The sequence below is a fragment of the Kogia breviceps genome, chromosome 9 (assembly GCF_026419965.1).
Source record: "Kogia breviceps isolate mKogBre1 chromosome 9, mKogBre1 haplotype 1, whole genome shotgun sequence".
Lineage (NCBI taxonomy): Eukaryota > Metazoa > Chordata > Mammalia > Artiodactyla > Physeteridae > Kogia > Kogia breviceps.
Genome location: NC_081318.1, coordinates 21,298,787 through 21,325,642, shown reverse-complemented (window position 1 = coordinate 21,325,642; position 26,856 = coordinate 21,298,787). Strand labels below are relative to the sequence as shown.

General features: G+C 47.4%; 1 protein-coding gene across 1 annotated transcript in view; it reads right to left on the bottom strand.

The window, feature by feature from the left end:
- Positions 1-831: 831 nt before the first annotated feature.
- Positions 832-26,856, bottom strand: part of PODXL (podocalyxin like) — a 41,141-nt gene continuing 15,116 nt past the window's right edge. Inside the window, exons 2-8 of the mRNA XM_059074246.2 lie at positions 10,365-11,018; positions 9,195-9,418; positions 8,812-8,898; positions 6,769-6,916; positions 6,511-6,572; positions 6,073-6,240; positions 832-4,983 (exon numbers count right to left, since the gene is read on the bottom strand). Coding sequence (XP_058930229.1) covers positions 4,786-4,983; positions 6,073-6,240; positions 6,511-6,572; positions 6,769-6,916; positions 8,812-8,898; positions 9,195-9,418; positions 10,365-11,018 — 1,541 coding nt within the window. The 3' untranslated portion in view covers positions 832-4,785. The remainder of the gene's footprint in view (positions 4,984-6,072; positions 6,241-6,510; positions 6,573-6,768; positions 6,917-8,811; positions 8,899-9,194; positions 9,419-10,364; positions 11,019-26,856) is intronic.

Genomic DNA, 26,856 nt, shown 5'->3' with positions numbered 1-26,856 from the left:
AGTAGTACCATTTAAATAGCTGTGTGATCTCAAAGAGACTCCTTAATCTCTGTACCCAATTTCCCTATTGGTATAGAGTAGTGACAATTCCTAAATAACATGTGTAAAAATGTTTTGTGAACTGTAAAACTGTAAGATGCCAGGCAAGAAGAGACTATTATATACCAGCTATGAGTGTGGACCAGATTCACCTGACAGTTTCCCTTCTGCAGGTCGGGAAGGATAAAGTTTTCTTCTTGCAGTGCAGAAACATGTAAATAGATACCACCCCAGGAGATGAAGAGAATCAGAATCGTCTTTGAGTGATTCCTTTCCTGAACGTCCTCTGTCTTCACTATGTCTGTAGGTAAGGGACAGGCAGAGGCTTCTGACAAGTAAACAGATCCTTTTATTGGCATAACAGGGCCAGAACAGAACCGTTTGTTTACTTTTTGTATTTTTATTTGCCTTGTCTCTACATCAGTGTTTTCAAACCTAATCAGGGTTCAGCAGCCCCTTTGGGATCTTTGGTGGTGGGTGAGTCACAATTTTATCTGAGGCAAAAGTAGAGGGAAGGAAGAGGGTAAAGCATTGGTAAAACTGTTGTGAGGGAAAATGAGGCCCTTTCAGTTACGATCACTAGAGCAGCCTGAGATAATCTGCAGAATTTGTGGATCCCCTTTTTCCTTTCAGCTTCCATCCTTCTCTTTTTGTGTCTGGACCTACATAGTTAAGAGGCATAACTAAGAGTAGAGGTTGCTGCACTGTGTCCTCAGGGGCTTCAATGATGAGCCTCGTGCACAAGTGAAGAATGGAAGCCAATCAGAGCAAAATACTAGGACCTGAACCAGCTTAGACAAAAGCACTTTAATTGACAGTATACAATTTTCCAAAATATATTTTTGTAAGAAAACGGCAATAATTAAGTACAGTCTTTACAAACAAGTTTCTCAGTAAATTCCAGTGTACTTTAGACCCCTGTCCACTAAGACACATGCTCCCCCAGTCTCCTGGGCAAACTGTTTAACATTCACTAATTTTAAAAAAGACCCAGAGCAAATAGTAATCCCCTCCTTTCACTCAGTGCTGGGTTTTCACCAAACCTGAGTGAATCAGCTAATGACAGTGATGAAAGACATTGCTTTACTTTTGCCCCCCTGCCTTCCCCTGTCTTGTTCCCTTTGATCCTTAGTCCTACTCAGAAGATCTCTATGTAAAAGCTCATTCAAAACTTATTTCTTAGCAGAAAAGAATTGTTCATTTAAGTCTTAGACCTAAATAACCCAGAAGTAACAGAAGACCAGTAAGGTTCCTATTTTTGTCGTCATGCTCTCCCTAGCCTTGCTGCAGATTCCAGAAGGGAATTCTGTCCTTTGTGTCATTCTGGTGCCTGCCCTTAATTAGAAGTCCTTAATTTGTTGATTCTTCCTGAGGCACACAGCACCGGACGGTCTTCCAACCCAGGTTTTAAGCCTGTTTCTGTCACTAAACGTGATTCTGGCCAAGTCACTTTATTTTTCTGGGCTTCAGGCTCTTTTTCTGTTTTTGTTTTTTTTAAAAAGATTGGACTGGGTTCTAAAACCCTCTCCCTACGACTAGAGAGTCACTTTCCAACCAGTGCGTATTGACTCCAGCCCTTACTGTAACATGCTGGGACTTTATGGAGAGGCGATGAGGATCATATTTTAATATGCCCAATCTGCAAGACAGACACTTTGTCATCAGCCTGTCTTATATTTCATTTTTCATCAAAGAAAAACAAAAATTTATTTCCAGTAAAATAGACATTAACATTCCTGTTTAGAGAAAAAAAAAAGCCTTCTCTCTTAGCTAACAAATGTTTTTTCAAAGTATATTCGCTCAGAGCAGTGCAGGTGGATTAACATTTGGCTGTTGTATTTACATTATCAAAAAATACGTATATGTGTATCAGCTTGAACTTGTTTTCCAAAGTTTCTAAAAAGTATATTGTCTAAAAGATAAAGCTAAAGAAGTGGTTTAAATAAACTTTCTGCTAGCTTTCCTTATCAAGAGGAGAAAGAATCATCTTGTGTCTAGACTAGATTAAACCTGTATTTTGTCCTACAATGCAAAGAATATTCTGTACCCCATTCATAAGCATTGCTGCGTCTCTCCCCACTCACGTAACAGTGTGCTTCCCACTGGATTTTGTCCAGTCATCAGATTCATGGCTTCTGGTCTTTTATGAAGTTTAGGGAAACCAGTGTGCCACTGAGATAGAGTTTATAATCTCTCCCTGGCATAACTTGTTTCAAGTCATGCTGAGTTCCTGGTTCTCTTCTCTTCTTCTCAGCCCCAGAATCTGAATTACCAGATAGCATCAGAGCCCAGTAAAGATGTGGGAAGATGACCTTTACAGATACATGGCGATAACAGTCTTTGATATAGGTCAAGAGCTAGCAAGTGTCAAGAGCAAGCCAAAGCAAGTTGCCCTAAAAGGCTGGAGAAGTACAATTTGGATGCATCAAAAGAAGGAACCTTTGAACCAGCCCAAAGCTTTTCAAGTTTCTCTCTAGACAAACCCACATTTATTCCTCTTGACCAAGCATAATTTTTACTCTCTGGTCCTTGCCAGTCACCATCTCTCTCCCCAAGAGGCCTGGGGGTTGTGGCTTTTGATTGGTTTGCAGAGACATATTTGCTCTCTCTGTCTAAACCTAGCTGCTGAAATGTGACCCAGAATCAGCAAAGGAGTAATCTAGTCTGGCCTCTCCCACAGTGACCACGATAGAATGGGTAGAAAGAACCAAATGCTGGGTAGGAAAGAAGCAAACATCTTTTCCCAGTGAAACAGTATTTCTTCTGTTTTCTCTCAAACTGGTATTCTCCATCCTGCCAACCTCCAAATAGTAGAGAATCAGGATCCTTGTTAGCTTAGCATCTTTCTAGCTCTTGAGAAACTCACGGGTCCTACTTGAACCTCTGGCCTTCCTTTTCTCCTAGGTATCAAATGGCTAAAGCCTATGAAGAGGGAATTAGGCAGCAAAGGAAGGACATAGATCTTCCTCTTGAGATCCTCTCCTTTAAAAAAATAATCTATCCCAAACCAGATAGCCTATTTTATCAGAACTGTTGCAGCTTAGACTGCCCCTAGGTTCTAGGGGTCTGGCTTTTTGCCCCGAAGTGACCATTTTCATTCTCCTAAGCATCTTCCTAGTAGGTTCCAGGGAATTTATGTCCAGGAACAAGAGAGAACATGGGCAGAGTTCAAAATTCCACACAGGATTCCTTCTCAGAAAATCAGATGAAACCTCGCTATGCCCAGTCCTCAGTTGCCGTCTACGTAGCAGCTACCTGCTGAGCTCCCTCAAAACCCCTCCACTGGGCAACAGTCGGCATTTTGTTTCCCTGAGATGCCACCAGAACCTACAGGAGTGCTGGGCAGCCAGCCCCACTAGGAATACAGAGGAGGGGACACAGCAAGACCTACCTCCGTGCCCCGACAGTGAGAGGTCACTGGGAATAGAACGCCAGGACCCCGGGCTGCCCCTTATGCACCTTGCAGTGCACCATGCATCTAGGCCTTTCTTGTCCTGTGCACAGAAGAATGGAATCTAACTGGAAATGTCTCAACGATGTGAGCTTTGGCCTTTGGCAGCAGAGTTCTGGATTAAAAGACAAAGAAGACAAAACTCTCAGCAACTTGCAAAGCCCCTGACTTTCCTATGATCTGGAAAGCGAAGCCTATCCTTCCTGCTGTTTCAATCGATTGTCTATTCAGACACCTCTCTGCTGACTGGACACCAGGAAGCTCTGTCCTAAAGCTGCTCTTTCACGCTGGATCTCGGGGATGACCAAGCTGGGGTCTTCACCCCATCGCATCGGCTGAGCAGTGACAACGAAATAGGAACACCTTGCCTTCAACAGCTGCTGCAGACCTTAGTCCCGGTGGGGATGGGAGACCAAAGCACTCAGGGAGTCTCTTCAAGGAGTGCCTTGGAGGTGGGCTGGCACCCATCCTGGGAGGAAAGGCTTCCCTTTCTCTCTTCACCTGTAGATGGACCCATGTGCAGACCTGTTCCTGTGTCAGTCCCAATCTCATAAGCAAATGCCAGGAAACTAGACTCCAGAACAAGGGGTTCAAGATCATGAATGACCTGTGTTAGTCCCAGGGGCCCTGGGACAGAGTGGGAGTGAAAACTGAGTGAAGGGAGGGGGCAGAACACAGGACAGGAACACTGGCAGACAAGGCTGGCGTAGGAGACAGGCAGAAAACGGGACTTATCCTTTCAAGTAATCAGATCCCACTGCGACAGGGTGTGGCCCTGCTTTCCCCTCCATCCCATCCACTGACTGGCAGCTTCATCCCCCCCTGCCCAGGGCAGCTCTGGAGGGAGGGCATAGGTGATCACTGCAGCGTGGCATGGTGGCAATGGGCACTGCACCGAATGAAGGATCTCTGTTTTCATCCTGACTGTCACCCAGTGGCTGTGTGACCTTGACTTTACCCTCTTTAGGCCTCAGTCATCTCATCTGTGAAATGAAGGGATTCTATTAGATGGTCTCTGAAGTCCCTTGGATGGCTCTTTCCTGATCTCCCAGCAGCACTGAGCTCAGGCACTAGTGGGTTATTTTACAAGAGGATTCTACACAGAATGTGATTTGTTCAGCTTGAAAAGGGAAAAATTAAGGCCTGTGGGGATTGGGGGGAGGGAACCCTCCGAGTCTGCTCTCCCTCCCCAGTCTTTCCCTCGAAGGGGAAGGATTTTCCTCCCCTGTCCACATGGCACTTGAGGCGCTTGGGCTGGAGCTCTGTGCACCGTCGGAGGCCACCAGCAGACCTGATTAGAGGTGTGTGTCTTCCTCCTCCTCTAGGTCATCCTTGGTCAGGTTGTCCAGAGGGACGATCCAGCTGTCCCCCAGCTCCCCATTAAGGCTGACCACCTTTTTCTCCTGCATCTCTGATGAGGTCTCCATCACTTCCAGGGTTGGATTGTCGTGGTAACCATTCTCCACCGTCTGTAGCTCCTCTGTGAGTCGTTGCTAGAGTGAGGGAGATGACCCAAGGAAAAGGGGTAATTTTTGAGGGCTGTTAGCCTTGCTCTAGCCTTAATATTACACCTGTACCCCTATAATCCAGGAACCCCGATTTGGCTAAGGTGAACAATAGGTGGTCCTGGAGGCCTTCCTGACTACTGGCCTGCCTCGGGGCTAGTCTGAGATAAGAACTTGCCCCACAGCCTAAAATACCCAGCTCGCTTTACCTTTGCACTGGCGGCAAATCCGTGACATCAGTGGAGATGGACTTTGTCCTCCAATCTCCTCTTTCCTCCATTCCTTCCCCACCAAACCTTCCTCTCCAGGACCCTCCTCACCCTGCTGCATTGAACTGGAACAAACTGTAAGAGAATGACTTTCATCTGGCCTAGTGACTGAGGACCTCTCCTCTAAGCCTGAGCAAGATGGGTACAGCACAACTTCTAGCTATCTCTGCTACAGATGGGAACTATCTAGGGATAGTACTTTCTCTCCATTTTTACCTAAGATACAACCTAGGTGGCACAGGACAATCCCCCAGGAAGCTTTTAACAAATATACTGATCCAGAAATTCTGTTTCAATTGGTATGTGAGGAAGCTAAGCATGGGTGGTTTTTTTTTTTTTCCTAAAGCTCTCCACAGTGTGCAGCTGGGGTTGAGAACCATGGGTCAGGGTGGAACTATAATGAGGGAATTCTAGTAAGGTAAATGAAAGAACTTCTGGTTAGACAGGTATGCCTCAGCCCATTGATAGCAATGGATCCTCAGAGCAACTCTGCAAGGTGGATATTATGCCCACTATGCAGAAGAGAAACCTGAAGCTCAGAGATTATGACTTGCTCAAGGTCACCCAGATAATAGGAGGCAGAGCTAGGGCTTAACCCAAGTCTTCCTGACTCCAAAGCCCATGCCCTTCCCTTCCACCACGCTGCCTCTTTAATTTTCCAGGCAAGTTTCCATTTCCTATAAGGGATGACCTCTGCCTATCAGAAAGGGCCCACGGCCCCCTCGCTTTTCTCTAATATGGGAATAACGGGGTGAGAGTCATCCAGTGAAGTGGACTGCTTCCCGGGCTAGTGGAATGAAGTCCTCACCTGGTCCTTCCTCTGGGAGAGGCGCTGGTGGCAGCAGCCATAAAGGGCCGCGACCAGGAGCAAGAAGGATGCCATGCAGACAATAGTGATGATGAGGGGCATGCTGAACCGGTCCTCGGTCTCTTCTGGTGGTCCTTGACCCTCAAACTGCATGTCATTGACTCCCACCTGGCCGCGAAGGAGAAAGTCACAGGGCAGAAAACAGGTTCCGGGTCACCCTCTCTCAGAACTCCCATTCACTTATGAGCTCTTGCACTTGGGGTTTGGGGGAAAACCCATTCTACCGCCCTGCTGTCCCCTCTTGCCCTCCTATCTTCTAGATGCTTGCAAATCAGAGGTTTCTTGACAATGAGAGTCAGTGGACCTGGGGAACCGTGGACTTCCAAGGGACAGGCTCCTGACCCAGTCTGTCCCAGCACATGGGGGGCATCCACTTACCTCTTTTAGGTCATCCCATTTGTCTTTCAGCAATTCATAAACGTCCGTGGGAAAGAGGTTTGCTGAGGGGGAGAGGGAGAGATGCCGCTTCAGTGGTCTAGCTCAGAGTGACGTGGTAAGGGACAAAGGAGGACATCCTGAATCTCAGTCCCCTGAGTGGTGTCTCTCTCTCGGGTGGCCAGGGGTTGACAACTGACCCACCCTTGTGCTCCTGTACCTCCCGCCCCATTCCACCCCCCACCCCCACCCTCAACTCACTGCGGATAGTGATCTGTTTGATTGCCACTGCCTGGATTTCTGGAACAGGTGCCAGCTGTATATGGCACTGATCTTGAGCTGGGTTGAAGGAGGCTTTTGCTGCTCGGCACAAAAGTGTGACCAGTTTGTCATTCGAAGCGGTCGCGTTCTGTTGTGGAGAGACCACAGGTAATTCCTCAGGGATCGTGACAGCAGCCTAGGCTCATGGAGCCATCCTTCGAAGCTAAGGTCAGGAGAACGCTGTTGCCGGCTATGAACTTACTCCCTTCTCCGGCCGCAGCTGGTGCCATTCCCAGGCCTGCCAGGAGTGGTGAGTTACGTGCTGTCCTCCTGGGCCAGCCCCTGCCTTCTCTGCCTCACGTGGAGCTCTCCCCCTCGTCTCCTTATCCTGTTTATCTCATCGTGGTTGAGCAATACCATTCGCCCTAGTGCCGCTTTCTCCCTCAGAGCTCCTTAATGATCACGACCTCTCTCCCCAGAAGAACATGAGGAGGCACAGCCAGGGGGGAAGATGCCAGTCCTCTCTGAACCTACCATTTGCCAGCCCTTGATGCTGAGTTCAGAGACCTCAGGAGGGGAGGCCCTGGCTCTCAGCTCAAGGTTATCCAACCCAAAGTCGAAACACACGTGCCCGTTCCCGAGGCTAAGACCCTGAAACCATAAACAGGCTGACAGGAGAAAGGCGAGGCCATCACTGCACAGGGAAAATTGGGAGTATCTTGAAGATGCACGAGGACGTCTTAGACGGGAGTCTTCTGTATTTCTCAGCAGAAAGAGTGTGGCTGGCTGGCTTTAGGGCTGAGGGTGAGGAAGCAAAGTGTGGGCAGCTTTTACCCAGCCCTGCCACATCATCCAGAGGCACCCCAAACTGATGTGTCTCTGACCAGAGTTTGGAATAAGGGTACCGAGATGAAGAAAAAGACTCCATAGGGCTTGTCCCATAAGCCATCCCTTGGGTTTCTACCTGGAATTTCCTTAGGCTTACTAATTCCCCAACCTGCTAGCAGGTGAAGATCCAGGGCTTTCCTCTTTCCATTCACAGCAAAGGAAAAGAACGCTTCTTACCACCAAACACGCCCCTGCCAAGTTTCAGCCAAAGAGCCGGAGGAAAGTCCGAGCAAGCATCAGTGTGATTCTTATCTTGTCCAATAAGCCCAACCCTAGGGGAACACTGTTCCCTTTTTAAACTCTACCTTTTCTATAGTTCACTTGGAAAATTCCAGCAAAATGGACACCCAGAAGGAAACAACTGCAGAAAATAGGTGGTATAAAAGTACTGTAAACCCAAGTTTTCCATCCTATTCTAGTTTCCAGGGGTGTTTGCCAAAATAGCCACTGACCAGGAGAGGGCAGCAGTGAGTCATCCATCACCAGCACTCACTCAGGCCTCAGCTACTGACTAAACTCTGCGGCAGACGTCCCCAGACTAAAGCCCTTAATCCTAGGGAGACCGGCAGTCTGAAGGCAGTGGACACACTGCTACACATGCAAACTTACACACGTGCTGACACCATCTCCCCCAAACAATACACAAACAACTCCCCCTGAGGGGAAGGACAGCTGCCGGCAACAGCTCCCCTAGGTTAGAGGGTGGCCATCAGATAACACGTGGACCAGGAAATATAAAACCACAGACTATTAGAACAGGGAGAGTTAGGCACACTAAGCCTCTCATTTTCAACTGAGGCCTCTGAAGCTCAAAGAGATCGACTTAATAAAGTCACATCCTGAACTAGAAGCAAACAGGAACCAGGCTTGGGGTCTCCAGACTCTCAGAAGTGAAAGCCCAGATTTCTGGCCCTGCAGCAGCCCTGAGGGTGGGGCTTCCCTTAGAGAAGTCTGAACCTGGCTCTGACCCTCCATAAGATGGGAAGGGACCACGTCCTGTCCTACTAGGAAAAAACAAGAGCAGGAAAATGAAAACATCTCTCTGCCCCTTTCTAGAGGGAACCCTTCATTCCCTTCTACCTTCCGTGACCCTGCTGCCTAACCGCATTTTGGGGATGTAGATCAGAGTAGGGCTCAGATGAGCGAGGTACTCACACAGATGTTGGTTCTCAAGACATCAGTTTTCGAGATGTTCAGGACGAGCATCTTCTCATTCAGCTTTTCAGGAGAATCGCACTGTATCTGGAAGAAGCCACTGGGATTAAGGGTCAGGCTGAGCCTGACGAGGTCTTGTCTTTGCCTTCTCCCTCCCTCCCTTCGGTGGGTGACACCAAATAAGGAGTTGGGGGCAAGCTGGGAGTGTGGCCGGCTGGAGTTCGAGAGCCAGGTGTGTTACTGGCTATCCTGCTGTCTACGCCAGAGTCCAGCAAAGCCAGAGAGGGTGAGTGAATGATTACAGCCCCCCCAGGCGCCCTGGGAAGGGAAGAGTAGAAATGCTCTTCCTGGAGTCCCTTCTCTCCGTCTCTGGGCTCTCTCACCTGTCCCACACCTGCTGGAATTACTGAGGTGGGAGAAGGGGTACTGGAGCCTTGAGGGGCAGTTGACTCCAAATGAGTGCTGGAGCTTGTGGGTCCCCTGGCAGGAGATGTGGTCCCAGGTCCCAATGAAGAGCCTGCAGGCTGCAGAGCCTCAGAGGTGCCAGTGACAGCTGGTGTCTTGCTAGAGGTGTGTTGAGTTCCTTGTGAGGTAATTACCCATGGTGCTATAATTGGGAAAACAAAGTTTATGAGAAAAGGTGAGTGGTACCTTTAACACAAAAAGATAGGCTTTCTTGTTTCTAGTTTTCTGAGGTTCTTTGGTCTTATCCCCCCCCCCACCTAGACCACAAGAAGAAGGAGGCAGGCTATGAGGAGGAAGAGGCAGGCAGATGAAGTCAATTCCCATCACCTATTACAGGATGAGCAGATTGGATGAGCCAGTGTAGGAACCCGACAGAAGAAGTATCAACAGCAGTGACAGTGCCAGCAGCACGGCTAGCTTTAACCGAGTACTTACTTCCTGTGAGGCTCCTAAGTGCTTCAAAGGTACTTTCTTTTTCAATCCTCACAACAGCTCTATGAGGAAGTTAGTGTAATTATCCCTATTCTATAAACAAGGAAACTGAGTCTCAGAGGAACTCGATGAATTGCCCAATGTCACACGCTAACAAGTGGTAGAGCAGGGACTGGCATCCAGGCTTATCCAACTCAGAGCCCCGGCTCTCACGCAGGAGGAGGCGACCGTACTCTTGCGGTGTGGCTATCTAGCTCTTCACCACACACCCAAGTTACCTGCGGGGGGGGGTGGAGCTTTCCTCAAAACGCAGATGCTCAGGTTCACGCCTAGAAATTCTGATTCAAGAGATCTGACCTGGGCCATGATCTTGAGGCTCATGACCCATCAGTGAGTTTTGAAATTAATTTACTGGATTAAGACGAGCACTTAAGAAAAAAAAAAAAAAGTAAATGCTCCACTAGGCAGGTCAAAACCCTGAGCTCTCATCAGAACACACAGCTCTACCGGCCGCTGCTCATCACTGAAATGGGAAACGGGCTGAGTGAAGGTGGCGCACAGTCATGAATATAAATATGCAAGAATCTCCAGCGACTGTACAGGATATAAGCATTTGAAAGTTTCGTTTTGCTTTAAAAAAGAAAGGCATTACTTACTTAGTGTGGTCAGTGTCCCCTGCGTCGTGAAGGTGGGACCCGCCGTTGTGCCTAAACTTGTAGCTGCTGTAATTTTGTTTGGTCCCTCGGAGGAGCTCGCTGCGGGCTCTGAAGTCACAGAGACCAAAGTCACAGAGACCGTGCTAGGCCGGTGAGTGCTTGCTGGGGTGGGCAAGGAAGGAAGAACAGGCGTGATGACTGAGGTGCTACCCAGAGTTGGACGGTCAGAGGCTGCCTGATTTCCCTCCTTAGTGATCACACTGCTTGTGGTCACACTGTGGCTACTCTGGGTTCCAGATTTAGCTGAATTGCTTTTAATTCCACTCTGGCTGCTTGTGGTTTCAGGCTTTGTCGAGACAGTGGTTGGTGTGGTTGTAGAATCCTCTGAGTCTTTAGTAGTTATAGCAGAGTTGCCTGTGGCTGGTTTCTTATCTTTGCCACTGTCCACTGCAGTTGTGCTTTGCTGGGCTGAGGCTGGCACTGCCCTTGAGGTGTTAGGCGTTGTGGGTGTGCTTCCCTTGGTCTCCAGTGCAGTCACATTTTTATCAGTGGATGGTGGGACTGTGCTTTGTTTGACTGTGTTTTGAACACTGGATGGTGGAAGTGTGTCTGGCTTGCTTTCTTCAGCAGCTGTTTCACCAACAGGCTTGACTTCTGTTAACAAAGACAACACGGAATCAAGTAGGGTATTAGCTGGAAGTCTTTCTCTCCCCATTTCTCCAACTCTTCCCCCAGGATCCAGAGGCCTTGCTCCCATCCCTGCCAGTTGTCTTGGCTGAAGGGTCTGGGTCCTTGATGTGCCCAGACTTTTCTGGGGTTCAAAAAACCTCTAAGAGGGAGACTGAGAGGGAAGCAGAGGAAGTCAAGGGAAATTCTGCTCTAGAGAAAGACCAAGCAGCTAGTCCCGCTGCGTGTGGGAGCCTGCGCTGAATGCTCTGCTCTCGCATCCGGCCCCAGGCACTCGCCCTTCAAGGTTTCCCTACCCCAGCAGAGAACCATCATCACCTCCTTCTCCCAGACCCATGAGCTTGCAGAAGACTCAACAGACTCACACGTACTCAAGTGCCCTGTTCTCAGCATGGCAAGAGGAACATGCCTCTGTTCATGCCCTGGACATGTATCTAGAAGGAGAAACTGGTAAAGTGAAATTATACAAATTACCATTTAAGTACAACTGTGAGACGCGCTGAGGAAGAAGAGTACACAGTGCTCTGACTGTGTCTAGCGTGGGAGCTCAGACCTTGTCAAGGGGTCAGGGAAGGAAGGCCTTTTATTGATTGACTGAAGGAACTATTAAGTGACAGGTTCGGGCCCTGGGGTACAATGGTAAGACACATGTAATCCATACCCTCAGGGAGCTTACATTCTAGTGCGAGAGGCAGAGATTAAACAATAGACAGACAACTCAATGTCAAATTCTGGTGACTCTATGGAGGAAATGAAGAAGGAAATGATACAGAGAACTGGGGGTGGGGGGTGTCGGGGGGAGGGCTGTTAGAGAGAGAGGTAAGGAAGGACTTCTGAGAGATCACCACTTAGCTAAGACTTGAAGGACAACGAGGTGAGAGCTGTGTGAAGAATGTGGGGAAAAGTGTGCCAGGAAGAAGGAAAGAACCTGCAAGTCCCCAAAGGAGGGACAAGAGCTCAGAGAAGACAAGTCTGAGAGCAGTTCAGTGAGTGAGGGTGGGGAAGGAGCAGGGCTCAGAAAACTCAGGGCCTCATAGGTAAACTGACACTAATGTGCTGTCTAAACCATACCCTTTTGAGAATAAAAAGGAAGCGCTCTTAAAACTTGTATCCTATGTAAAATGAGACAAAAGATCACCCTCCTTAGACCAAAATAAGGATAGGGGATTTTATTTTAAGTGGGGGAGAAATTAAAAAGCCACTGAAGCCACTGAAGGCTTTAAAGCAAACAAGTTTTATAGGGTGATTTACGAAAAAACATACCCTTGCTGCTTTGGGGAACATGGATATGGAGATGGGAAGAAAAGAGGCTGTTACAGTAATCCAGATGAAGTGGATAATAGTCAGCTGTATTAAGTCATTGACACAAGAGCCAAAAAGAGGATGGATTCAAGACTATATTTTGGAGGTAGAATCAACTACTTGCTGATGTACTAAGGGAGGGGAAGAGGAGAGGCCAGAATGATTCCTGGTTTTCTGTTTTGAGCAGAGGGGAGAGAATGGTGGGAATCGGCGTAGGGGACTTTGGCCATTCTTCGTAGCCAATCAGAATCTGTAACAGTTTTCTATGCTTGGGGAATTCCCCACACAGCAAGACTGATGGAAGCAGGATCTGCTGCTTATCATAGATGCTGAAAATGAAAATGCCAGCCTCCCTTGTGACTGGAGCACAGGCATGCACTAAACCGCCATGAATGAGACACCTCCACCCCAGCCAGTGAGCAAAGAGGCAGCAGACCATGGGGAACTCTGAGGCAGGAGCGGTGGAACCACGCTCAAGTGTGAGCAGCCGTGGAGGTGATGCTAGAGTGAGTGTCCACAGCCAAAGCTACAGCACCTGGAGCTCGGCATTGGTGAGCAGCACTGGCCTCTTCACACAAGTTCCATAAGCCTGACTCGGATGGTATTAAAGGTAGCCCTAAATGTGGTCTTCAGCAATCCCAGCTCCCCCATAAGCTAGACAGTGTCCCAGTATCTTTCACATGTGTGTGCACACACGCACACACACACACACATTCTGCTAATGAGAATCAGGTGTGATTGCAGGCAACAGAAATTCGAGGGTTAGTTATTGGACCTTATTGGGGTTAAAGGTTAACTGGAATTCTGCAAGTATGAAGGGAAATGACTTTACTATCCTACAGCATCTCATGGAGAAGCAGTCACAGTAGCACCGGCCATCTAGAATTAAGTGCCCATAAAGTGGCTTTGGCAGGACTGAGTGGCTAATGCCATAGAAGAATACGAAGAGCACACATAAAAGGACGTGTGTTAAAAATCAATTTGATTGGGCTTCCCTGGTGGCGCAGTGGTTGAGAGTCCACCTGTCGATACAGGGGACGCGGGTTCGTGCCCCGGTCCGGGAAGATCCCACATGCCGCGGGGCGGCTGGGCCCGTGAGCCATGGCCACTGAGCCTGCGCGTCTGGAGCCTGTGCTCCGCAACGGGAGAGGCCACAGCAGTGAGAAGCCCGTGTACTGCAAAAAACAAAACAAAACAAAACAAAAACACATCAATTTGATGGTGGTTTTTCCTTCTTAGTAGTTCATAAAATAATGGTGCTTCTTATAACTGATCATGTCAGAGTATCTTTCTGGTAAAAAGTGAGATTGCAGAGGGGAATATCACCAAGGGAGGTTGAGTGGCGTGGCTACTTCCTACTACGGCGAAGAGCTGAAAACAGGGCTTCTCAGCCCCCAAACTGCTGACGTTTTGGGCTGGGTACTTCTTTGTTACGGGAGATTGTCCTATGCATTATGGGACGTTTAACAACACCCCTGGTCTCTATCCACTAGATGCAAGTAAGACACATACATCCCTCCCAGTTGTGACAACCAAAAATATCTCCAGATATTGCCAAATGTCCCCTGAGAGAGACAAAAATCACTACCAGTGAAAAGTACTGGCTTAAAGGGAGACAATAACAAATTCTAATTCCTCAATCCTCCTATCAAAGCAGAGACTGGAAAATCAGAAATTTTCTAAGGCTACAGTAAAGGAATCTCTTACTGCTTGCAGCTAAGGTGCTGAGAAGACCAAAAGACAAACATAGGTCTGATCCCAGGAGTTGCCAAATTACAGCATTAGTGTAATTCATAGCCTCACCAGGTCTCTTATTTGAAAATAGGACCTTGAGAAGTGTGGCGGTTACATATGAGGGTGCAGATGAGTCAGAGTATCGATAAAGCTCAATCTGCAATGGAACTCGCTTGTCAGAAGACTCAACCACTCTTCTCCTGTCTGATGACGCAGTTCCCACCTTGCTTGAAAACTCTCAATAACCTCACTGGAGCTCGGTGACACAGAAAGCCATATCCCTTCATCACCTCCACCACTCTTCATTTTTTTCAAACCTGTAATAACAGTCAGATGCCCACGAGGACAAATACAATTGAGTCTGACCCAGAAGAAGGTTTCCACCCTAAAAAATATCTGCAAAAACTCTAGCAAATATGTATGGTTAACAGCATATGAGGGTGCTAGATCCAAGAGAGAGAATCATAGTTTTCTATCAGGTTGAATTTATCAATATGGGCATGCATCCCAGGGATTTGGATCAATATGCTGACTCAAGCAGCTAGAAGTCGTTCTAATTGTTTTCTTAGTTGGTTGACTGAAACCTGGGCTCAGTGGTAGTCCACATATTAAATAAAGTTAAGTTGCCAGAAATTCCTTGGAAGAAATCCAAAGTCTCAAGAGAGATAGAAGTGTCCGAGCGGTTTATGGTCTGCTTGTTCACACTCTTTGTTCCTTAAGGAAGCTCAAATGACACTCCCTTCACCAAGGCTTTGAGAAATACTATATTTCAGGAGTTCTAAGATGCATATCTTTTCATGTCTCTGAGATGAGGATGTATTATAAATTATCATAAGTCACACTTCGACGGTGTTTATTTTTTCCCCCCAAGTGGTTCATAAAATAATAGTGCCTCTTATTTTGGATCACTTGCTGTTGGGGGTTTCGCTTAAATTGGGTATGTTGTTGAGGGGACTAAGAGATTGTTCCGGCTGTTCTTTATCAGCCGGGTGTGCTGGTAGGAGTTGCTGCTGATTTCAGAGGGAATGGACAGCAGGTTCGTTGGGTAGTAGGGCAGGAGCAGAATTTCATTTCCAGGAAAAAAGGGGGGTGCGATACCCTAGGCAGCAGGAGCAGCGTGGTAATCAGAATAGTCTAACGAGGGTAATTCTGGACAGTGGCTAATAATCATGTGTATTTTTAGGATCAGAATTGATGGGTGGTCCACTGAAGCCCTACCTATAAGCCCGGCAAACTAAGACCTGGGTTGAATCACCACAGTAGAGAACACAGCCAGCCACTCATCCAATTCCCAGGACTGAATTTTTTTCACAGACTCAGGGTACCTTGAATGAAGTGTGTATTCGTTTCCCAAGGTGGCTATAACAGATGACCACAGACTGTGTGGCTTCAGACAACATAAATGTATTATTCGCTCATGGTTCTAGAGGCTAGAAATCTGAAATCTGCAAAGGCATACTCCCTCTGAAGCTACTAAGGAAGAATTTTTCTTTGCTTCTTCCTAGCAACCGTTAGTGTTCCTTGGCTTCTAGGTATAATCACTGCAGTCTCTGGCTCCATCATCACATGGCCTTCTTTTCTTCCCTGTGTGTCTCTGTGTCTCTCCTCTTATAAGGACACCAGTCCTTGGACTTAGGGCCCACCCTAATCCGGTATGATCTCATCTTAACTTGATTACACCTGCAAAGACCCTATTTCCAAATAAGGTCACATCCACAAGTACCAGGTATTGGGGATTAAGATTGGAACATGTCTTGTGAGGCGGACACAATTCAACCTCCTAATCTGCCCCCCCCCACCTCCACTTTGTTCCACTATAAAAACGAGGGTTCTTCTTTTTAAATACTAGAAATCAGTCCTCTCTGCTTTAAACAGGAAGTGAATTTATTAAAAAGATAATCCGTTAGCTAGTAAAATCACTTGAGATGGCTAGAGAATCACGTTTAAGTCAGAAACAGCACCCAGAACCCTTCTCCTGAACTCCTCCGATGAGTACATCATTTCCACCACCAATGAGCAAGGACTGCTTCACTTTGCACCACTGACACCATTAGTCCTGGATACTGGATTTCATTTCTGAGAGATCTGAGTCTTTAGGGATGCTGTCAGTGAGAGGTCCTTGCATCTACTTTTACGACTGGACATAAGCGTAGTAGGGGGCACCACGGAATCCCTGGGTTCCACCCATCTTCCTCCCTGCCTCATCATGTAGCGGCACGTAGGCATCACAGTAAGATGCGTAAATCTTTTAAGGTTAATGCTCTACTTATTTTGCCTTCGAGCGAGTTCCTTGGTGCAGCCCTGTGCTCTGTGGAATATCATCATGGTGAAGAAGGCGTTCTGTAAGTCCATGAGTAGAGTTGCTGACAGATCGTGGCAGCTGAGAAAACACATTCAAACCCAGAATGTGTCTGTTTTAGCTCCCTGCCTACACCATGGCCACTTGTTCATGAGCCCACAGAGCAGTCACTAGGTGGAGGGAGAGAGAAACTAACTGATGGGCACCATGGGTCATCTTGTCCACCTGATTAAGGAGAGTGAGATGAAAATTCTCCTACTCCAGCTCATCCCAAGCTCACCACATGCCTCTTCCATAAAATTCCTTGCACTGATTCTTCATTCTTGTTTCTTCTAAGTTCCTAAAAATCATTAGCTACTGCCGAAGAATCTGGTCAGAGCCTCACCTCTGTGTAGCTCACCTTCCCCCACAACACACACACAAAGAAGACCATGAAAGGTACAGTTCTGCTCATGGGAAGAACTTTCTTTCTATACTATCCTTCAGGGTCTCCCCTAAAAAGGGCTATTATCCCACAGCAGTCCACTCTGGCCTGGCTCCAGCATGTTATATACATGAACATAACTTGGCTTTTTCACTCCTCAGACAGCAGATCACAGAGAACTAACTCACTTGAAGCCCTTTAGGTATGAGCTGGCTGGAAGGTGGTGGCGTGGCGCGAATAGGTGTGCTGAGGGTGTAAGCCACGTTGCGATTGACATGCACCTCTCTTTAGGATCTGCTCAGATCTGGTTCTCTATATACTCTTCAATTTGATAATGGAAAGCTGCGAAATAAACCCAAAGAAAAATAGGAGGAATGAAATAATAAAGATAAAAGCAGAAATCAATGAAATAGAAACCAAAGGGCAATAGCAAATATCAACAAAGGCAAAAATTGATATTTCAAGAAGGCTAATAAAATAGTAAAGCCTTAAGTGAGGATGACCAAAGGGAAAAATAACCCAGAAGGCATAACTGTAAAATATGAGGTATAAAAACAATAACAGATATTTATAATATAGGCCATTATGAGCAAATGCTAATAAATTTGAAGCTAATGAGATGGACAAATGCCTAAGAAAATACAACTTAACAGAATGACTCAAGAAGAAATAGAAATAATAATTTGTCCCGCATTCATAAAGAGATTGAATTAGTCGTTAATACTTTTCTCATAAAGAAAATCCAAACATGGATTCAAGGATCAAATAATTCTAGCTTTACATGAACTTTCTATAGCATAGTCTGTTCTGCCGTAATATGTGTATGTAAAAAGAATTAGTTCGGGACTTCCCTGGCAGCGAAGTGGTTAAGAATCCGCCTGACAACGTAGGGGACACGGGTTCGATCCCTGGTCTGGGAAGACCCCACATGCCGCGGAGCAGCTAAGCCCCTGCGCCACACTACAAAGCCTGCGCTCTAGAGCCCGCGAGCCACAACTACTGGAGCCCGCGCTCCACAGCAAGGGAAGGCACCGCAATGAGAAGCCCGCGCACCGCAACAAAGCGAAGCCCCCGCTCACTGCAGCTAGAGAAAGCCCGCGCACAGCAACGAAGACCCAACTCAGCAAAAAAAAAAAAATCAGTTCATATACAATTGTCAATCAACAAAACATGAAAAGTACAAACCAAAGAAAAAGCCTAATAGATTTGGTTCCATCAAAATTAAGAACATATGTTTATCAAAAGAAACCATGGGAATTCTAGTTTCAGCCAATGAGAATAAAGAGCTGGAAAGAACATGTCCTACCCTCACAGCAAGAAAAAAGCTGGAGAAACGGAAAATTGATGACTTTTCTTGAACCCATTGGAGAAGTGAGGTCATGAGCAAACAACTCGCCTGAAAACTGGAGACAGTCAACCACAAGGAGAAACTAGACTCAAGCATTTGCTTACACGGGGCAGAGTTCGGTAAGAAGATTAAAGTTAAAATGTTCAGTGAATTGCTAAAGGCTGAGCATGGGCTAATGTGAAAGCGTGGAGACCAGAAAACTGCGGAAATTGAAAGGTTCAGACTTTTCCCCCCAGGAACCCCACCTGTGGTTCCTAAGGATGCCTGGGGAGAGCCTTGAGAAAGTTTCCCCCCTGGGGGCCGGCTGGGGGAAGGAAACAGCGGTGACTGCTGAAACTCTACATAGCCCCATATACCCTGGAAAAAAAGCCTGACTTTTCAGTGGAAGTCAACAAAATCCATAGCCTGAGGGCACTGGTAGAAACCCCACCACAGCTGAGAAAGGAAAACGGCAGCCACCGATGAAACACCAGCCAAGTGTTGCCTAGATCCATCTCCCCTATTTCTGCTAGGAAACAAAAGCATTCAGCTGCAGGAGAAAGGTAAAAAAGGATAGCCTGAAGGAAGTGGTGGAAATCCACTGCAGCTGGGAAAGGGAACAGACAGATAAAAAAGCTCTTTACCCCTGGCAGAGGGCAGGAATATGTGCGAAGTCCAGCATAACTTCTAGAAAAGAGACAGGAACGCTAGCGAAGGCCACACCCCCAAGCCCCAGGTTCCAGTGCCTGTGCAAAACATCAGAGAATGTCCCTCTACCCTGCCTTTAACTCAAAATGCTAGCAAGTGTGAAGGGAAAATAAATGAAATATAGCTGGGGGTAGCGGCTGTCAAAGACGGGCTCACAGGGAGCAGCAGGAAGGGAAGACCCGCAGGCAAGCAGGGCCACAAACAAAGGTCTCGCCCGAGAAGTCTGCAGCCCCCGGTGCAGCATCAAGTTTTAAACCCAGACCCAGCTCTTGACTAGATTAACACAAACCCTCACAATGAAGACGCAGCAGAAGAAAAGCCATGCTTTGGGCAACCACTGATCTAATCTCTGTCGCGATACGGATTTTGCCTATTCTGGACATTTCACATAAATGGAATCATAACATACAATGTGTGGCTTCTTTCACTTAAATATTTTAAGGGTTCATCCATGTGGTGGCACGTGTCAGTTATTTCTTTTTATTGCTGAATGATATTCCATTGTAGGGATAGACCACATTTTGTTTATCCACTCATCAGCTGATGAACATTCAGGTTGTTTCCACTTTTTAACTATTATAAATAGTGCTGCTATGAACACTTGTGTACAAGTTTTTGTGTGGATAGCTTTCATTTCTCTTGGGTATATACCAAGAAGTGGAATTTCTGGGTCACATGGTAACTCCGTATTTAGCATTTTGAGGAATTAATTGCCAAACTGTTTTCCAAAGCAGCTGTACCATATTACATGCCCACCAGCAGTGTATAAGGGTTCCAATTTCTCGACATCCTCACCAACAAGTGTCATTGTCTCTTTCATTACAGTTATTTAGTGGGCATGAAGTATCTCACTGTGGTTTAATTTGCATTTCCTTAATGACTAATGGAATATATATATAAAATATTAAAAAGAGTTAATACATCATGATCAAGTGAGGTTCACCTCACGGATAGTTCAGTATTTGAAAATCAAGCGAGGCAATTCATCTTAACAGTGAAATAAAAAACATACAATCATCTCAATATATGCAGAAAACTCACTTGACAAAATTCATCATTCATTCATGATTTTAAAAATGTTCTCAGCAAACTTGGAATAGAGGGAATTTTCCTAACCTAATAAATGATATCTCCAAATAAACCTACAGCTAACATCATACTTAATAGAGACTGAATGTGTTGCCTTTTTTTTTTTCTGGTACGCGGGCCTCTCACTGTTGTGGCCCCTCCCGTTGCGGAGCACAGGCTCCGGATGCGCAGGCTCAGCGGCCATGGCTCACGGGCCCAGCCGCTCCGCGGCATGTAGGATCTTCCCGGACCGGGGCACGAACCCACGTCCCCTGCACCGGCAGGCGGACTCTCAACCACCAGGGAAGCCCTGCCATTAATTTTGAGAACACAGTAAGGATGTCCTCTCTCACCACTCCTATTGAACACTGCTAGAAATTGAACAATTTCTAGCAGTGTTCTATTGAACAATACTAGAAATTCTAGAAATTCTAGAATACTAGAAATTGTTCTATTGAACAATACTAGGAATTCTAGCCAGCTCATTAAGGAGGGAATAACATTTCTTAAAACAATAAAAAGATAACCCAATTTGTTAAAATAGGCAAAAGATCTACAAGGAAAAATTGCCAAAGAAGATATATAGATGGCTAAAAAGCATGTGAAAAGATACTCAACATCTTTAGTCATTAAGCAAATGCAAATTAAAGCTACAATACAATATCAATACACATCTATTAGAATGGCCCCAAACCACCTGCAATAGCAAATGCTAAACAGCAATTCTCATCCACTGCTAGTGGGGATGCAAAACAGTACAGTCACTTTACTTTGGAAAACAGTTTAGCAGTTTATTTTAAAGTTAAGCATTACAATATCATATGATCCAACAATTCCATGCTTGCATATTTACCCAAAACAACTGAAAACTTGTGGTCACACAAAAACCGATATGTGAACGTCTGTAACAGCTTTATTCATAATCACCAAAAACTGAAAACAACCAAGATATCCTTCAACAAGTGAATGGATAAACAAACTGTTATATATCCATATAGTGACTAAGAAATAAAAAGGAATGAACTACTGATTCATGTAACATGGATGAATCCTAGACATTTTAGGTGAAAAAAGCCAAAAGGCTATACATAGTATTTTATTTCATTTATATGATTTTATGGAAAAGGCAAAACTATAGCGATAGAAAACAGATCAGTGGTTACCAGGGGTTGAGGGAAGGAGGAGGAATTGACTCTTAGGACAATGGAACTCATATATGGCGCTGAGATGATGGATACAAGACTCCACATTTGTCGAAACCCACAGTACCCCCCCCACCAAAGAATTAACTTTACTTTTTGCAAACTTAGAAAGAAAAAAAAAAACTGAGATGTTCAGAAAAATCCCAGGATATAACAGGGACTATGAAAATAAACAATGTTACAAGTGTATAACATACCTCACTGGAGGGGTGGGGGAAAGAAGTTGACCAAAGTAACTGGGAAAGAGTTTTCTGACTGGATACTGTAAGGGTAACAACAAAAAAAGAACTCTATACAATAAACAGTGTACTCTGAGTGGTAAATTTGTTTCTCACAGGCGTACGGGTTATCAATTTTAAATCTACTTTACTTGTGTACTAGGGTTAGTCAAATAAGTAAATAAATTATAAATAACATGAGCCAGAGTTCTCACTGTTGGAGAAAGAAGTTACAAATAAATAAGGTGTGTGGGGATGAGGCTAATTGAACCCTGTGATGCTTGATTAGAGAGAGATATCAGTATGAATTCATGTGTGTGTATGTGTATAAATATACACATACACAGACAGACATATAAAGAAACGAACAGATTTGTGTGCAAACATGGGTTAGTATAGGTAACAAGCAAACGTCTGTTAAAACTGATGTGATAAATAAGTTACGGTATATTCACATACTACCACACAGCACTGAGAATCAGTGAACGAGTTTTATATTGTTATATATATTTATATGTATGTAATATACATATTATGTATTATAATACACATATTAACATGAATTCATCTAAAAATAATAGTGAACAATAAAAATAAAACCAAAAGTGTATATGGTTTTATTTACAGGGTTTAAAAATCTATAAAACTAAATAGTTTAGTTTTAGAGATAGAAACATAGGAAACATTATTTACATTATATAGAGAATTTAATACTAAGTTTAGGATAACAGCTACTTCTAGGGGGAAACAGGGAGATGCAACAGGGGCTTCTGATTTTTCTTTCCCCCAAGGAGGGAGTGGCTGATGGTGCTAGATGATGAGATTGGCAACAATGACTTTGCCAGCAACCTCAACTCGCAGTTTCCATGGGAACAGTGCAGGTGGAAGCCTAACTCAGGCTGACAGAAGATGAGTGAACGGTTGGGAAGTGAGCTTGTGTGTGTAAATAACTTTTTCAAATATTAGCTATGAAAAGAAGCAGAGGAAATATGGCAGTCGCTGGAGGGAGCTGCCGTAGTCAAGAAAGTTTTGCTTTTCTTTCTGAAGGTGGGAGATGCTAGAGCTGATAAGAATGCTCCTTTTGTTTTGTTCCCTCTCAAGATACAGAGGGAGATACCCCATGTGAGGCGGTAGGATACACCCGCCTTTGAAACTGGAAGGAAGAAGGTGCACACAGACGTTAGTACACTGGTAACAGTGGTAATGGGAAGACAAGTTTCCATTCGACAGCCTCAGTTCCCTCAGCCAAGTCTAGATGAAATCAGCAATACCCTACAGAGATGAGATAAGAGAGGAGGAGGAGTTATGCGGAAGGCGAACGTATGAAATACTCATCTTGGACACGGGAAAGGGAGCCTACTAGAAAAGTGGGTCTCGAACTCCAGCAAGGGTCAGAATCACCTGGGGGGCTTGTTAAAACACCATGTACAAACTCAGCCCAAGTTTCTGATTCAGCAGGTCTGGGATGGAGCGTGAGAATTTGCATTTCTAACAAGTTCCCAAATGACTCTGATGCTGTTGGTTTGAGGCCCACACTTTCAGATCCACTCTACTAGAGAAATAAAGGATGACTACCAATTAGTATTTGCTGCCAAACTGGGCCAGAAATCATGAATTTAAAATTAACCCAGTCAGCCAGTGTGTGATTTTACCTTAGCGGTGTTCGCTTGTGCTGCTTCCCGGTAGGCATGGGAGCAGTGGAGACAGGGTTCACCCGAGGAAAGGGTTTTTGCTAGGTGAGTTATGATGGTGGCAGAGGGTGCAAGAGACGTGAGGATACTTGTAAGGTCGGGATTATAATGGTAGATAGTGAAGTACAGGACGGATAAAGACAGACGGGGGGCTGACAGGCAACAGGGAAGTGATGGGTCATTAGACTGGCTGCCTTGAAGTTCAAGCAGTGTGATCTAGGTGTACTTGAGCAAATGAATTGGAAGTGGAGAAACAGCGATCAAGGAATGAAATACTTAGATCGCAGAGGTGGTGCATGGTACGTGGGTGATAAAGTTCAGGGTGTGAGATGGGAATAACTGCATGACGTAGAGATGGAACAAGGTCAGGAAAATGGGAGGCCAGGGTATTTAGTATCCAAATGGGTACTGAGGCTCACCAGGAACGAGGATGGAAATGGAGATGGTGAGGAAGGAGTGAAAGTCTTCCGTGAGCGATGGGCAGTGAAGAGGTGAACAGACAGCAGCAGTGAGGAGGGGCGGCTGAAGCTGGTCTTGCAGGCCGTGCTGAAGGGAGCTGGGGCAGGGGGCCGCACCAGCAGGGTGCCACTTCCTCCACACGCTGACCTCCAGTGGGGGGCACTGGAGGGGAGCGAGAGGAGAAGGTTGCCTTCGCTCTTCTCCCCTGGGATGAGAAGAACGCTGCTCTCAGCCTTCAGCGAGGGCCTGCTTCCTCCTGCTCCTGGCCGTTCTCAGGCTTGGGACTGACTCCTTTTGACTATTAATAGTGGGAAAGGAGACTCTAAAGAATGCCCCAGAAAGAGTGTGTGTGTGGAAGGAAGGCCACGAGATGGGAGCATCCAGGCCTGGACACCAGTGTCCACCTCTTCTTCCTTTGTTACCCCCAGCTCACCACCCTCAAGTGTGGCTGAAACCAAGAAGCTCGGGCCGGGGGTGGGCGGGGGGTGAACAGTGAAAGGGCATTCATCAGGCAGGATGAGATGGCGTCTTCATGCACGGGTGTGATAAAGGCAGGCGCGGAGACAGAGCACAGCCTCCCAGTCCTGGCTCCGCCTCTAATCCCCGAGGGCTCGGCCGAGTCCTTGGTCCTCTTGAAACATCTGCGAAATGGGCTAGGTGACTTCTAAGGTCCCCGAGGATGTACTGGCACTTTCCCAAGCATGACGCTGTGAACACAGGTTAAGTCTGCTTTTGCTGTGACAAAAGTCACTTCAGAGGCCTTGCTCTGGGCCTCCTTTCCAAGAGCGGACCGACCCGGAAACTCATTCTCCCAGCATGTGACATCCGCTTCAAGAGCCTCTGGCCTCCCAAGAGCAGGTGGTTCTGTGCGTCATGGGGGAGGGTGCCAGGTGATGCTGCCTCAGGTCCAGCCTGGTGGAAATCTGAGCCCCTCCCAGCTCTCTAGGGCCCACCCTTCTCAGCCCCCAAGCCCTGCTGCCCACATCTCAAACAGGCCCATTTATTGCCAGGCTTCTGGATGGCAGCTGGGAATTAATTACAGTGGGGCAGGGCAGGATGGGGGAGCTTTGGAAGGATGCAGGCCCCAAACTCCTGGGTCAGCAAGGGAACTGGGGCTGCCCTAGGAGCAGAGAGGGGCTGCAGGCCCACTGCTGGCCTGGCCAGGACTTTTCCCCAGGGCCAGTATATCAGATGTCCTCTCTTTACCCTGCATGCAGCCCCCTCACTCTCCCTCATCCCTTCATTTTGAAAAATTTGATGCCCCCCGCCCCATGTAATGTCCCCCCCTCCGTGCTTCTTGCGTTTTCTTAAATCAGCCGCCCGACCTTGAAACTCATTTTCCCAGTACGTGACAGCTGCTTCTTGGGCCTCTTCCCTCCCAGGAACAGAGCCGCACCCCTCATTCCAGGTGGGTCTTTACAAGTCCCACACCCCAGCAGAGTCTGGCCATCCTCCCCACCTACCTCTCTCCTGCACAGCTGAGCATTCCGGGCCTTCCACCCAGAAGCCCTTCTGGGTGCCCCTCTGCCTCAGTGTGCATCCTGTCCTTGGAGGCTGTTTGCTCTGGGGTTCTGCTCTGGGTACCTCACTAGTCCTATACCCATCCCTTGTAAACGCCTGTCCCTTGCGGCTTTAAGAAAGCCAGCTGCCCTCACCCCACCCCCCAAAAAAAAGGTCCTAAGCAGGCACTGGTGGGGACAGGGAGGCGGAGCCTGACCTGGGCGGACAGCAGCTGGGAAAAGGGGTCAGGGCTGGGCGCCTGGGGAGAGGGACAGGGAGGCCAACTCGCCTCACCTCTACCAACCGGCTACAGCACTCGCCCAGGGCTGCCCTGGGCTTGGGTAAAGCCTGGACCCTCTCTGTGCCTTGGGTCCTATGTCCTACGTCCTCAGGCTGCCATAACAAAAACTGGGTGACTTACACCAACAGAAACTGATTCTCTCACAGCTCCAGAGGCCAGAAGTCTGAAATCAAAGTGTGGCCAGGACTACACTCCGTTTGGAGGCTCCAAGGGGAACCCCTCCTTGCCTCTTCTGGCGGCGGTTGGCATTCCTTAGATGGCAGCAGCATCACTCCCATCTCTGGCACCGGGGCCACATTGCTGCCTCCTCTCTGTGTCTCTTATAAGGAAACCTGTCATTGAATTTAGGGCCCATCCAGATAATCCAGGATGACCTCATCTCAAGATCCTTGGCTTAGTTACACTGGCAAAGACCCTCTGTCCAAATAGGGGGATAATCGCTTTCAGGGATTTACTGTACACACCTTTGGGAGGGGGGAGGGGTGGATACTTCAGCCTGCCATGCTCCGCATCTGAAAAAACGGGGACTATGACTTCTGGGACTGCTCTCTATACCCCTCCAAACGGCCCCCTGCTTGGGCCGAGGGCCCCCAAAGATGCACCTGGTCAACTTTCCTGGCATGAGGGGAGGTATGGACTGAAAGTCTGTATCCCCACCAATTCACGTGTCGAAGCCCCAGCCCCCAGTGTGACAGTGTTAGGAGTTGGGGCCCTATGTTGGGATTAGTGTCCTTAGAAGAAGAGGAAGAGTCCGCAGAGCTTCCTCTCTCTCTCAGCCACGTGAGGACACACGGGAAGATGGCAGAGGGTCACCAGAACCCGACCCTGCTGCAGCCCTGATCTCAGAACTCTCAGCCCCTGCAACCGTGAGACAGGAACTTCTGCTGTTTGGGCCGCCCCGTCTGTGGTATTTTGTTGTAGCAGCTCGAGCTGACGGAGGGACCCAAGGTGGAGGTTAATAACGAGAAGAGAAATGGCAGGAAGGACAGCTCCAGTGTCTGCGGAAGGGCAGGGTCCCAACCTGCCCTCACCGCCGCCCGTCAGGCCGAGCGGTCAGGCAGACAAGTGCGGCCACAGGTTCTGGTCATGCTCCAGCCGCCCTGTCCCTTCCCCAGGGCCTGGCAGCTCTGCCCTCCTGGTGCCTCTGGACATGAGAACAGCACCCCAGGGGGTTATCAGGCCCAGCTCCTGGGCATCACCTCTCCCAGGGGAGCCCAGAACTGCCCCCTCGGGGGAGATCGTTCTGGGCATTCTTCAAATCCGGAATTGTTCTGCCCTTATCAGCTTGTTTCAGCTGGTCTGTCCGACACTTGCTCCCAGGGCAGGGCCCTGTCCGGCGGTTTCCCTGGGCGGGAGAGGGCTGCCACTGTCCAGCACTGGTATCTCCCAGCCACAGAGAAAGGCAGGCTTCACCCGGGTACCTTCCTCCCCACAGGGGAGGGAGGGGGCTGTGGTCAGAGGACCTTGTCCCACCTCTTCTTCTCCAGGCCAGCAATTCTTCCTTCTTTCCTGTCCCCTACACCTGGATTGTGGCCCAGAGCCCGAGGTATGCGGATCTGACGTGCACACACC